This window comes from Thermobia domestica, chromosome 1, assembly GCF_964235325.1.
Source record: "Thermobia domestica chromosome 1, izTheDome1.hap1.1, whole genome shotgun sequence".
NCBI classification, from domain to species: domain Eukaryota; kingdom Metazoa; phylum Arthropoda; class Insecta; order Zygentoma; family Lepismatidae; genus Thermobia; species Thermobia domestica.
The window spans coordinates 206,108,723-206,123,477 of NC_137454.1; the positions used below are offsets into that span (position 1 = coordinate 206,108,723).

The window sequence follows — 14,755 nt, forward strand, 5'->3', positions numbered from 1 at the left end:
TTATTATTATTATTATTATTATTGCTTTGCTTTGCTTTGGTTATTATTTACTTCACGGCATTGTAGTTTTGTTTTACGAATTTAATTTTTCACTTGTTTTCAACTGGAGCATGCTGGGAGTTAGCTAGCTTGCCATGTAAAAATTCTCAGATGCTTCAGTTGACGTAATTGTCTGGTGAGTTAACTTCATTTTTTTATAGCTCATCAATTATCTATAGTTTTGTGACAGTATAATCGAGTCTTGCCAGTAATATACGTATTACAGATAAGTTTAAATATATACATATACTTATATGAATCTTACGAGTATTAGTTCATAAATTTTCATACAGAAAAATTATAATTTATTTGTCTTTTTTTGTGGCTGACGCCATTTTTGTAACATAAGAAAAAAAGGACTATTGTGTCCTCATGGTCAAGGCAATTTTTGAACAAAATTAAAATATTACATAAAACTTAGAGTTGACAAAACTAAATTGCGTTTATTTTCTTGTTGAATATTTTTGATAATTAAAGGTTATATGTACAATTGTTAATTTTTGACTTTTTTAATATTTCTAAAAATCAGCAGTATAACCTCTATAGTATATAAAATTCATGTTTGTATTTTGACCAGAAACTAAATTAGATTATCGGGAAGTTAAATAACTCATCCAGATGTGTGGCTGTTTTGTCTCTCTGGCCTTACAGTCTGCTTTCCAATACATGTTTGGATTTATTCAATTCTGTCTTGGGTGGGTTGTGGGGGTGGAGAGAGGAAATGGTTACATATAATAGATTACGTCAACTCACTCTCGAATGTTTTTGTTTCTGGCCTTTAATCGAAGTAGCTCGGAGGCATGTAGTCTTTGGTATTACTTACGAATACAGGTACGTGCTATTATTTAATAGGAAAAAAAATAAAAAGGACAGTTATATTCTGTTAAGGTCTTACAAGCTTCATTTATTTGTTTTGCTAATAAATATTTGTAATAATTCATAATGTCAGAATCTGAAGAAGATAAGGACTTGCACCTTACTCGTTCCGGAAAGGTATGGGGTTCAAAACCCGAGGCGAAGTCACAAGTTACTCAAACCGATCTTGTGTCAGGAGGTGATAGTGGGACTAGTAAACATATGAAAGGCGGACCAACGCTACCTCATATGAATGAGAGTTCGGGTTCAATCCCTCATAGCAAATTAGAACAAAATGTACAAGTGAAGCTTATTGATATGTATGTGAATCAACTTCCGATGTGTGATGGTACAGTGCCCGACCAATTGTATACCTTTTTAGTCCAATTGAGTGAATTGGACGAGTTGAACATTTTTCCTTTCGAATGTTTAATGTTGGCAGTGAGATTCAGGATGAGAAATCCTCTTAGTGATATTTTTACTGAAGCCTGTTCTTTAGCTAGCGCTTGGGACCCTGTATGTAGGCACGTTGTTCGGCAGTTAATTTCAGACTGTGCTCAACATCACCTTATGGTTACTAATTTTTATCGTCCCCAAGGTCCATGTGAACGTATTAAGGATTATGTAAAGAGGGTGTGTACTAGTGTAAAAATTTTAGATCTTACAGTGGGTGAAGAAAGTATATTGCGTGCAATTGCTTCGGGTGTTACTCCCGGAGAAATTATTCTATGCTGGTATGCCTAAATCTATGAGAGACTTTGAACAATTATTGGAACAATATATGAAGCATGAACTTTATTCTCTGCAATTCAATAACTCGTTTCAACCAACATCGTCCTCTACGAGAACTGTTACTGATAGTGCTTCCCCCTCGTTTCACAAATCTAGATCGGGGCATTATTTTTCTCCAAAAGGTGGTAGAACTTTTCACAATAAAGATAGTGCTGCGCGCTTGTCTTCGTCTTCCTTTAATTCTATGAACACAAAAGGATATTCGTATAATGCCAAAGGCCAGGGACGCTTCAGTACCATTTCACAAGAGACTAATAGAGGTGTTTATGTTTTGCTTAAGCTGTTTAGTAAACAATATCATGCTTGTATAGACTCAGCATCTTCAATCAATTTAATAAATAATGAGGTGTTTCAGTTTTTGAAAACAAAAATGAACTTAAAAATTATTCCTAAAACATTTAAAGGAAAGGCAGTTAATAATACCGAACTTGTGTTAGACAAGTGTGTACGATTCAGTTTTAAAATACAAAACAAACTTATTAGTGTGCGCTCATTTGTCTATCCAGAACTTGAATTTCCTGTTTTATTGGGTTTTTAATTTTTGAATGATGCTCAGTGCTACCTGGACTTTAAGAGTAAATCTTTAAAACTTCAACGTTATCAACTGTCTATTCCCCTACTTACGGGAATAACAACTCAACTCCCCCCACCCTCCCCTGGATCTTTTTCCAACATGGATACTGGTGTCTTTGATTCTACTTGCAGGAAGTCTGTCGATGAAGGGCACCCAATACACGCTCTTTTTGGGGATGCTGTCACCTCAGATACTTCCTGCGCTGTTCGAATGTTTAACAATGCAGAGGATCGTCGATCTAAGGCTCCAACGGTTTATTCTGTTGCTGGGGCACAGTGGAAGGATTTACATTCTCGGCTACCTGAGGGGAACCTGATTCCTGGCGTTTCTGGTGAGGTGGATGTCCCGGTAAGATACGCCACTGACATTCAAAAACAGCAGGTGAGGTCTTTATCTATTAATAATTATGAAAATCAAGAGTCCACACGTTCAGCGAGTGCTTATCATTTGCCAGCGAAAAATGAATGTTTATCAACAAAAAGACAAAATAAAAATAACAGCTGTTTTCCTATACACCTGTTTGTGCCAGACATTCAACCAGTGGAATATGAAATGTACTGTTGTAGTGTTGATAAAGCAGCCACTTTGGCTCCTTGTGTTGATACGAATAGTATTATAAATAGTGTTGATAAAAAGTTGCTTGTTTCAAATCCTACATTAAGTTCGTTTGTTCAATATATGTGTGATGAATTTAAAGAAGTTCTTACAGATAAAATAGGTAAGGTTACCAATTTTGAATATCACTTAAAATTAAAGGATAACACTGTTGTTTGTGAAAAACAGTATCCGCTGTCGAAAGCTCACAGAAATGAGATGAGAAAATTTATAGAAGAATATAAGCGTAATGGGGTCATCCAAGAAGCAAATTCTGATTACCGCTCTCCTTGTTTCATTGTTAAAAATTCTAAAGGTGAAGGGAAAGTAGTTTTAAATTACGCGAAATTAAATGAACATTTAATGGGTGACAATATGATCTGTCCTAATGTAGAAGAGTATATGGCTTCATTAGCTAACGCTAAGATAATATCACATATTGATGCCAAACGGAGTTTTCATCAAATTGTCCTTGCAGAAAGTAGTAGGGCCTATACGGCCTTTGCTTTTGAGGGAAAAACCTATGTGTGGAATAGAATCCCTATGGGAATAAAGATAGGAAGTCAAGCAATTACTCGTGTTTTGTATGATGTGCTGGGTGATCTAAAAGGAAAGGGTGTTGATTTCTATATTGACGATATTGTCCTAACTTCTTCTGATGTAGAATCTCACAAGAATTTGTTGCTTGAGGTATTTTCTAGATTGCGTTCTAGAGGGATAACGGTCTCGCCTCAAAAGTGTAAGCTGTTTCAAACTTCTATTCAGTATTTGGGTTTTTTGTTTTCTGATGGTAATGTTTCATTACTCCCTGAGCGTATTGAGGCGATACGTCGATTGCCACCCCCCCCCGTTGTAGAAGAGGGGTTCAGAAATTATTGGGAGCTCTGGGGTATTATGCGAAACATTGTCCTAATTATGCGGAAATAATGTCGCCTATTACTGAGTTAAAATCTCCTAAACGAAAATTTGAGTGGGGGCCTAGGCAGGTCGATGCCTTTAAAAGAATAAAGGAAGCCTTTGAAGAAAATATCATACTAATAGTTCCTGACTTTAATAAGAGATTTTATCTTCAGGCAGATGCTTCTCTAAAATGCCTGGCTGCGACAATCTCACAAAAGACAACTGATGGTTCAATGCTCCCTATTGCTTTCTACTCTAAACGTTTAAAGGAGGCTGACGCTAATCGTACAATCTTTGAACTGGAACTGCTTAGTATCTTTAATGCAGTGATTAGATTTCAGCAGTTCTTGGTAAATGAATTTACTATCCTTACTGACAATATGAGTTTGGTACATATGTTACGCAATCCTAAGAAAGTATCTCGTTATGGTAACATAATTCAAAGACTTTTTGAGTTCAATTTTAAAATTGAACATATTACTTCGGGACAGAATTTAATACCGCATTTTCTCACCCGTATATATGACACCAATTTGTATGATGTGTTAGATGAACCACTGAATGAAGATGTTTATGCTAAGAATTTTATATGTAGTTTGCGAGATTTGCCTCTAGCCTATGGTGATATTAGGAATTATCAAAAAACTGAATCTGACACGAAAGATTTATATCAACAAGTGGCTAATAATGGAAATAAGTTGGGTGATTATAGAATAGAAAATGGTATTCTTTACCAGCGAACTAAAGCTCGTAATGTTCAGTATAAAATATTGTTACCCTTGTGTTTGAGAAATATGATCATGAGTTACTATCATGAATTTCAGCTAACGGGCAATCATATTGGTTATTTTTAAACTTTATGTAAAATTCGTAGGCTTTTCACTTGGCCGAATATGATGGCTGATATCAAGTCTTTTGTAACCACTTGCCATACTTGTCAAATTTCGAAACCTAGACTAGCCAAACCTCAAGGGGAATTAATATCTAAATATAATAAGATTCCTAATGGGCATCTATTTGCCGATTTGGCTGGTCCTCTTCCAACTAGTTCTGGCTATTCTTATGTGTTATTGGTACTCCATAACTGTACACGTTTTTTGCATTTAGTTCCATTGCGGAAGGCCAATAGCACTACTATTACACGCGAATTATATAACATTTTTTGTAAATTTGGGTTCGCGTTTTCTCTCACTACGGACAGGGCTTCTTATTTCACAAGTTATACCTTCAGGTCTTTCCTGCATGGCTTAGGTATTAAGCATATACGCAGTTCACCCTATTTTCCTGGGGGAAACGCCGTGGAACGATACGTGCAGGTTTTGAAAACGGCTATCAGAAGTTATTTTCATGACAAACAAGACAAGTGGTCGAGTTATTTGAAAGAATGGCAATTTGGCATTAATGCGGCAGTTCATTCAGAACTTAAATATAGCCCGTTTCGTTTGTATATGGGAAGAGAACCCATTGACCCCTTAATGGCTAGGTGGGATATTTCTGATAACGATATTGTAGCTCCTGAGGCCAAGGATATTTGGTCTAAGGTATTTCACAATATGGAAAAAGTATGGAATGAACGAAGACGTATTTATAATAAACGAGTAATTCCAGTAACATTTTCAGAAGGGGATAAAGTGCTGTATCGCTCTCATATTCTGTTGTCTAAGAAAGATGCGATTAATAAATCCTTGTCGCCCTTATGGGTTGGGCCCGTGGTTATTGAGTCGTTTTTGAGTAAAAATACAGCTTTGTTATTCAATGAATCTCAACATAGGAAGTTTCCTTATCATGTATCGTTATTAAAACGCTACTTACCTCGGATGCGTGTTAATGATCCTTAAGGTTTAAGAAGCTCTGGCATGACTACTAGATATATAAAATTAACATAAATATGTTTCTCTCGTTTTAATGTGTTAATTGCACTTTATAATTTGTTTTTGTGGCCACAAAAACGTCAAAATTATCTATATGTAATACTTATTTCCTTTGTGTATATTTGGTAGTTGTTTCATTTACTATATATTATATATATGTATTTATGGTTTATACATTTTAATGGTCTATTTTCTGAAAAAGGTTGGTATCATTCTGGGCCTGAAAAAGTTCAGCCTGATCACCTGAACTTTTTTAGACGGAGGAGGGTGATATGTAATGTATTCAGAATCTAGTCATTTATAAAATATTATTATTATTATTATTATTATTATTATTATTATTATTATTATTATTATTATTATTATTGCTTTGCTTTGCTTTGGTTATTATTTTTACTTCACGGCATTGTAGTTTTGTTTTACGAATTTAATTTTTCACTTGTTTTCAACTGGAGCATGCTGGGAGTTAGCTAGCTTGCCATGTAAAAATTCTCAGATGCTTCAGTTGACGTAATTGTCTGGTGAGTTAACTTCATTTTTTTATAGCTCATCAATTATCTATAGTTTTGTGACAGTATAATCGAGTCTTGCCAGTAATATACGTATTACAGATAAGTTTAAATATATACATATACTTATATGAATCTTACGAATATTAGTTCATAAATTTTCATACAGAAAAATTATAATTTATTTGTCTTTTTTGTGGCTGACGCCATTTTTGTAACATAAGAAAAAAAGGACTATTGTGTTCTCGTGGTCAAGGCAATTTTTGAACAAAATTAAAATATTACATAAAACTTGGAGTTGACAAAACTAAATTGCGTTTATTTTCTTGTTGAATATTTTTGATAATTAAAGGTTATATGTACAGTTGTTAATTTTTGACTTTTTTAATATTTCTAAAAATCAGCAGTATAACCTCTATAGTATATAAAATTCATGTTTGTATTTTGACCAGAAACTAAATTAGATTATCGGGAAGTTAAATAACTCATCCAGATGTGTGGCTGTTTTGTCTCTCTGGCCTTACAGCCTGCTTTCCAATACATGTTTGGATTTATTCAATTCTGTCTTGGGTGGGTTGTGGGGGTGGAAAGAGGAAATGGTTACACACCCCTACTGTCAGTAGAGTATATCAGAGAAAGGATTTATGCTTTCTGAGAAAATTAAATCAGTCACGTGCGGGAAATGCTTGCTCTGACACAACTCTCGTTGCGTATGCTTAAAACCACTAGCACATATGACTTTGTAAGTAATGAGACCTATGATTGGTATTGTAAGTAATGTGAATTCCAAAAGAAATCTGGTAATTGTAATAAAAAATGAGAATGGTTGAGGAAACGACGTAAATACATCCAATTCTGGAGTCGCACGAGATTCAGTTGTCACTTCCTTGACGATAGTGGTTGCACAGGGCACCGTTACTGTTAAGATTACTTTCGCTATTGTAATCCACTATGATAATGCAACTGAACTAGTGCACTTATCTGAAGAATCTATGCCGGATGCTATTAAAAACTCCAGAAGTTTGATTTGATTTTTAAACATCTCCTTGGCAAAGTAATATTATAGCGGACGACTTAAATCGGTTCTCTCCCAAAAGTACCATTAAAGCCAAACAAAAGTTTGTAAATTTTATTTCAGGAAAGGATATATCACTCTTTGACTCAGAAGAAATTAAAGAGAAACAAAGATCTGATGAATTTGGCCAAAAGGGCAAACCCTCTCTTAGAGAAGCTACTGACTCGTAACGTTTCCTTTTGCATCAGGGCCTTCTGTATATAAAGAATCCAAAACCCCTTGTCCCTAAAGAACAAATTGCTACGTTTTATCCCTCAGCAGTTAATCTCAAATATAGTTAATATTCTTCATACAACAGGGCATTTTGGAGTCCATAAATATTTTTAATTTTGTAGGAAACTTTCCTGCTGCCGACATATTAAATCCGATATGTATAAGTATGTTAAAGACTGTGTTCGATGCACCAAAATCAAATAAGCTAATCGTGTCATCTCAGAAAAAAATTGTGATCGAGGCAGTTTTGTCTCTTGACAAACTAGGCCTCAGGATAGAAAATTACCATGTATTCACAGATATTGTTAATTTTATCTATAATAAATATTTATTCGAGATGTGTGGTGTACTATACAATTGAAATTGCACATGTAAAAGAATATCTAGGTCTTCTTGAGAATATATACTTTCATCTAACATCATACTCTAATTCCATTATCATGAACAAAGATCCTCAGTTGCTTTCAAATGCTTAGAAAGAATACTGTCAGAAACAACCTATCAAACATTTGTTAACTCTTCCGACTGGAGTCCCAACAGCAACAGAACTACTGAAAGTCTCCACTAGAAATTTAATCATTTAATAAGATTATAGTGCAGTCAGAAGCAAATTTACTGGAACAAAGATTTGAAAACGTCGCAAGATTTGTTGAATTATTTTATCTGCATAGTATTAACTATAAGTATACAGAGTTTATGTCTTATTCTGGTACGCAGTTATCTCGTAGTTGATGATAATTTCCTATATAAGAAGAAGCATGAATTGAAGAAGTCAGGACGTAAAGTTGTCCTTAAATTACGCGATCTCGCCATGGTACAGACATATTATTTATCATCATTACGCCGAAAGAAAATTTGTAAATATTTATAATGCTTTGTTATCCCATACTGAATTGTAAAACTTTTGTGGAATAGTACTATTTTACAAAGCATTATTGAAAAAGCAGTTAAAACACGTAATTTAACAAGCTTAAAATTGTTCGATTGCTCATAAGAAAATAGAGAACTCTCGTCTGATTATCTACATAAACTGTTTTTCGATATAAGTAAATTTCAGTACAAAGTGTTTAAAAAGTAAATTCACTGAATATGTTCATTTATTTTCTTTTTCGGCCTAGAGCAAGAATGAGACGAACTTATTTTCTCTTCAGTTAATTATATATTATTGTTCTATGTCCTATAGAATGGACACAATATATTTAGAAATCTTTGCACCAAAATTTTCGGATTTAGAAAATTTCAGTGCAGAGATTGTCATTTGGGTTAGCTAAAATTTGCGAAAGTGTGTCCGACACGAGGCTAGCTCCATCAGAATACTTGCTTATGAGGAAGGTATTTGTTGTAAATTTTGGTTTAAAAAAAGTTATTTAAAAGTAGTTTAAACATTCATTCAACGGTGTTAGACTCGTGAACTTTGCAACATCCAAAAACCTAATCGTGAAGAGTACAAAATTCCCACATCGCGACGTTCATAAATACGCATGGACCTCACCAAACGGAAAAACACAATCAAATCGATCACGTTTTAGAAGATAGAAGAAGGCAATCTAGCATAATTGATTGTGACACTGATCACCACCTGGTAGCAGCGATAATAGAGAGATTGTCGTTGAATAAAACTTTATTCAATGTCCGAAAACGGAGAGATTTAATTTAAAGAAATCAGATGAGAGCCATGTAAGAGAGGAATACAAGATTGAAGTTTCGAATAGATTCTCGGCTTTAGAAGATTCGGAATGCACTAGTGTTGAGGACCAGTGGCGAAGGGTGGTAGTTTCAAGAGGGTAGGCCCAATGTTCTACTACTACTACTTATAATAATAACGATAATGATGATAATAATAATAATAGTAAAATGAAACAGATTAGACATAAATATTTTACCACATAAATACAAGAAAACGAATTCACATAAATTTAATGCAATTGTAATTCATCGACAGTACTTATTCGATCCGGATCTCCATTTTCATAATGAAATTGACGTGACTCATAGATAATCTTAATTCGCCTAATGCAATTTAATTGTTTTAATTGGCGTAATCGGGTGGGGAAGATGGACTATCACATTGTCTGCGCTTCACAAAAAACATATGGGGCGGTATTCAGACAGAATTCGTTAATCTAGGGTTAGTCTCAGACTAGTTAGTACGCATACTAACAATTTACTAAGGAATGTGCACGTTATGGTATTCAGAGTCTACTTTGAGTACAACTAAAATGATGATTTGGGTATGATTAACTTATATAACCCCAATGCATCGGGTGAGAAAAATAAACGTGGCAACCACGGAAAAGTAGATGAGCGCATGCGTAGTCTGTAAAAATGAAAATATATGAAATACGAAATGTGTCGCAAGCTAAACCGTAGGTAAAAGATAGCCACTGCTCTAGATTAATTAGTCACATGTTATTAAGCTCGTCAAATACTACGTCTTAATCAGAGACTCTGAATACAATTTTGATAACCACCCGATATATATACCAATATATATACCAATGCATGCAGAACTCTCTTGCCCTCTGTTTGTTCTATTTTCAACACACAGGCGTTACCGATAGTCTTCGTTCCTTAATAACACATTAATTTTCAAAAACCACCGAGTAGAAGGTTCTTTAATACGAATTATATTACGTATATTCATATTCTCCACTTACTGACATTTTCTCTCATTCACTTTTGCAAATGTAAGATAAAAATCACTCACAACATCTCAAGAATATACACTCTTCCTAATGAACTCAACGAGTCTGATTTCGTACAGGTTTGCGCCAACGCAACGGAATAAAGGGGCATTAGTTTGCGATAATAGGTGTAGCGCCTTGAGAATTTCTTGTTTCAGTTTTTGCGTTGCGTTTGAGTCCGCAAAATTAAACAAAGTTTGAACGGAATGGAGCCCACGTTATCTTGCTCTTTATTTGTTTGATATATCGAATCGAAATCGACGGACTCGAGAGAAAATAGTAGGTAGAAACGAAAGTCGCTGAGACCGATCTCTTTCACAGGTGAAGAAAACGTCATTTGCAACACGTTCTCTCGCGGGATTTTCTGAGTAGCTTGGCGGTAGTTCTACTGCCGCCTGAGACACTGCTCGGTGAGCCTCCCAGCAGTGGTGCCAATCATGATTTTTTTTATCGAACATTTTTTTTTTCAACTTAGAAAATATCATGCATTCATTTCACCTTTGTTAGCATTACCATTCAATAGGTAATGACAGATTCTTACACAGTTTCGCTTGTGCTCTTCATCGAAGTTTTTTGTAACTAAACTTTACAGACTGTGAAAGTTGAGCCTTTTATGCATGATGTCATATGCAGAATCATGACTAATCTGCATATGGGTACCCACTTCATCAACAGTGACTCATCTGTTAGTCAAAAACAATGCATGGACGCGTTCTATAATAACATCAATTGTTATGTAACTGGACTTCCTGCTCATTCGTCATCCTTCACGCTCGTTCGACTAGTTTTGAACTGTTCAACAGCTTTAGGTAAGAATTTTAAATATTAAACATTTTATATATGGTATTTAAAAGTTATATATTGTACGCTTACACATTGATTAATTTGCATTTAAAAAATAATTATGATCTGCGCAATTCAGTTAGTAGTCCTCAATCGATACCAATTTTCACAAAATTTGCTGAGTGTAACGCAAGACAAAAGCTGGAAGAAACAATTGTGAAAGATATTGGGCCTTATGCAAAGTCGTAATGACGAGCGATTAGCGCCGTAATAAAGCGTTTGAAGTGAAATGAAAAGAAATGTCCCACGATTATGCCTGTTAGGCTAAAGGAGACCGTGATTATGAGAGATGAGTGAGATGGTGGAATGAAGAAAGTAGGAGGAAACGGGAGAACTCCGAGAAAACCCACGAGCACGGTGTTTGTCCATCAGAAAGTTCACTTGGCGGGGGCTGTGATCGAACCCGGGACCCCAAGCACCAGAGATGAACGCTCTACCACTGAGCCACCGCGCCCCCCTAATAAAGCGTTTGACTAAGGTATGTTTCCTGCTGGTAGTCAGCCGTTTCGTATCATGTTAATCATATGTCAAAACGACTCTGCATAAGTAGGATTGTGATTATTGTAAAATAAAGCACAAATTTTGCCTTGCGTTGGCGTAAACCCTACGTAATAATTTATTTAAATATGTACCGCCTTATCGTTTTGACGAATGATTACTGTCATACTAAAGGGAATCCATTACTGCAGGTAACATGTTAGTCGCTTAATAGTATGGCTGTAAGCACGCTTCATAACGACTCTACAGAAGGCCCAAGCGATAAACTAACACTTAAAAAACGACTTCTGCGTGCTCGGCATCGTGACTGCTACTGACCTATCTCCGCTTATTGCTTGTCAATCCTTGCTGGAGGATCTCGATTACGATTCAATTACTGATGCGCATTAAAAAGTTAATTAAAAAATAATCGATATATTACGAAAGCACGGGTAGCGGAAAGCTACTTTAAGTTTTAAGAGTATTATTTATTCAAAAAAACTTGCCTTTTGTAGCCTTCATATAACTGCTATGCTTATTATTGAAAAAAAAAAAAAAAAGACGCAGATTTTATGTTGCATTTAGTTGACGCAAACTTTTTTTTTTTGAGTGGTTACACAATAAAATTTGAACTGCTGAATTTTTCATAATCAATTTCACTACTTATTTATTGTCTGTGGAAAGTGCTGCATGATATCGTTTCCATAGCAACTGTGTATTTACATTGTTATATGATCTGAGCAGGAATTTTAAGTTCTGTCAGTTTATGGAATATATTGACTAATAATGGCAGAACCTCCTGTCGAAAGTGAATTAGGTGAAACACTAACAGAAGAAAATGCTGAAGATGAAGAGATACCCGAACCGGCTGATGAATTGCCTAGTTCAAGTCGTGAATTTTCGTTACAACCTGAGGATGAGGTTTGCAACATTATTTATTTAGGAGTATGTTCAGTACAAGGGGTCCAGAAGCACGTAAAAAAACAAAATTTACAGAAGAAATGAATGATGCAAGTACTTAGACGTAACATAACGTAACCAAATCTAACCTAACCTATCATAAACTAACCTAAACTTACCTAGTATTATAGAAATAAGCGAAATTCTATCTTTTTTGGAAAATTATGCGGGACCCCTACACTAATTTAACCTAAACTAACCTAACCTAAACTATATTAAACTAACCTAAGGTAGCCTAAACTAACATAATCTACTCTAAACTAACCCAATGTGAACAGAAATTGCCAAAATTGTAACATTTTTAGAGAAAGGAGCTGGACCCCTTCTGCTAAACATTTACTGTTTTATTTACTTCAAATAAGTGGTAAAGGAATGAGATTAATGCAATATCATATTAAATATAAATTAAGAGTAGATATTAAGGACTCCTAATGTTGGAGGGGGCCTCTGTGGCTCAGTGGTAGAGTGCTCGGGGTCCTCTGGTGCTTGGGGTCCCGGGGTCGATCCCAGCCCCCGCCAAGAGAACCTTGTGGTGGACAAACACCGTGTGCGTGGGTTTCCTCGGGGTTCTCCCGTTTCCTCCCACTCTTCATTCCAGCATTTCATTCATTACTCATCATCACCGTCTCATTTAGACTGACCGGCATAATCGTGGGACGTAAAACTCAAAGATCTTCGCTCTATCTGATCATGACAATCCTGGTGGGTTACACAACGGAATATATTCGGTATATATAAGTATACTTCTCTTCAAAAATTGGTTGAAAATTTAACTTCTCATTGTTTGGTACTACTACGTAGTCAGTTACGCCATGTTATTACGAATTATTATGTCATGGGTGCCGTCCGTGCAGATTGTCTTTAAGATAGCGTAACCGTTGTGGGTATAAATTCAAGTACTAACATATTCCGGTAATTGTTTGGAGATAGAGCCCAAAATTAGTGAAGAAACAATAACTTGTAGGAGAAATTAGTTGATAGTGCTGAAAAATATCGTACACAATTTTTTAAAGGCAGTAGGGGACCTGTAGAAGCCGTAAATCTAAGTGCAAGCGATTGCCCATTCTATGTGGCATTAGTGCTGTATCGCCGGACCAATTTGAAAATCGAAAAAAAGTACGAAAATGTACTGCATTTGGTTATATTTGTTTAGATTATAATAAGTGACTTTAGATTACGTTTTACTATACCGATCCATAGTATAAGTAGTAGTGCGACTAGCAGTATTAGTAGTAGTAGTAGTAGGAATGGGTTAGAAACCCCGCAGGGGTAAGTTGGATCCTCTTCTCGACATGAAATGGGTAAATTAAAGACTTGCCCAAATTCTTCTTGCCCCTTACAAGTATACCTCTCCGCGAAATTGTCCATCCGCCTCCACATACAGTGCCGTTTATAACATCAAAAACAACAAATAATACAACCCTTTCACTCATTCTTCCTCACAAACTTAGATAAATTCTCCAATTGACCCGGTAAATTTCCTAAAATTGGTCCGGCGATACAGCAGTTAACCCTTTTATGTCGAGAACAGCACCCAACGAACCTCTGTGGGGCTTCTAACCCGTTCCTACTACTACTACTACTTATATGATGGATCCGTATAGTAAAACTGCACGCCTAATTTAACGTATGAAACCATAAAACGACCGTATCGGAATAGATTATCGCAAACAACTAGATGAAAAAGCTGGTCCCCCATCGCTAAACGATACGCCATATTCCGTAAAACTAGTGCAAGAAAGGAGTTAACTGCTGTATCGTCGGACCAATTTTAGAAAATTTAGAAAGGCAAGATTTTATTTTCACTCGGACAGTAACTTCAATCGGTTCTTATTGGTTCAGTCACTTCCTGGGACTGCTTGTGCCTCAGTCACTTGTTTGTGCCTATGGTGCTGTCAAGTGGAAAGTCCACTTTTCACACGCAACTCTATTGATAAAAAGAAATGTGATTTACTTACGTTACAAAACATAGCTGAACGAGCGTCAGCGAGCAAAGGAGATTAAAAGCCCCGCAGGACTCGTTTTAGGATAAGGGGGCGCGGTGGCTCAGTGGTAGAGCGTTCACCTCCGGTGCTTGGGGTCCCTGGTTCGATCCTGGCTCGCGCCGTGTGGACTATGTGGTGGACAAACATCGTGCTAGTGGGTTTTCTCGGGGTCCCGTTTCCTCCCACTCTTCATTTCACTCATCACTCATCATCACCGTCTCCTTTAGCCTAACCGGCATAATCGTGGGACGTAAAGCTTAAAGATTTCATTTCATTTTTTTCGTTTTAGGATAAATTCTAATTGTGGGGCTCCAAAATTTTTTCCGAGTAGAGCAAGATAGGGATAAATAGTGTAGGGGTAGGAACGGGTTCGCTTAAAATTAG

The 14,755-nt window shown here is 35.9% G+C and overlaps 1 protein-coding gene across 4 annotated transcripts in view; it reads left to right on the forward strand.

The window, feature by feature from the left end:
* Window positions 1-10,852: 10,852 nt before the first annotated feature.
* The window catches only part of kl-2 (dynein heavy chain 2, axonemal kl-2), a 564,598-nt gene continuing 560,695 nt past the window's right edge, over window positions 10,853-14,755 (forward strand). For 2 of the 4 annotated variants that reach the window (XM_081769086.1, XM_081769094.1), the window contains exon 1: window positions 12,132-12,347. In XM_081769086.1, the coding sequence (XP_081625212.1) occupies window positions 12,213-12,347 (135 nt within the window). In that variant the 5' untranslated portion in view covers window positions 12,132-12,212. Of the gene's footprint in view, window positions 10,916-12,130; window positions 12,348-14,755 lie in introns of those variants that run through there. The other 2 variants (XM_081769103.1, XR_014132735.1) reach the window with 2 other exon arrangements.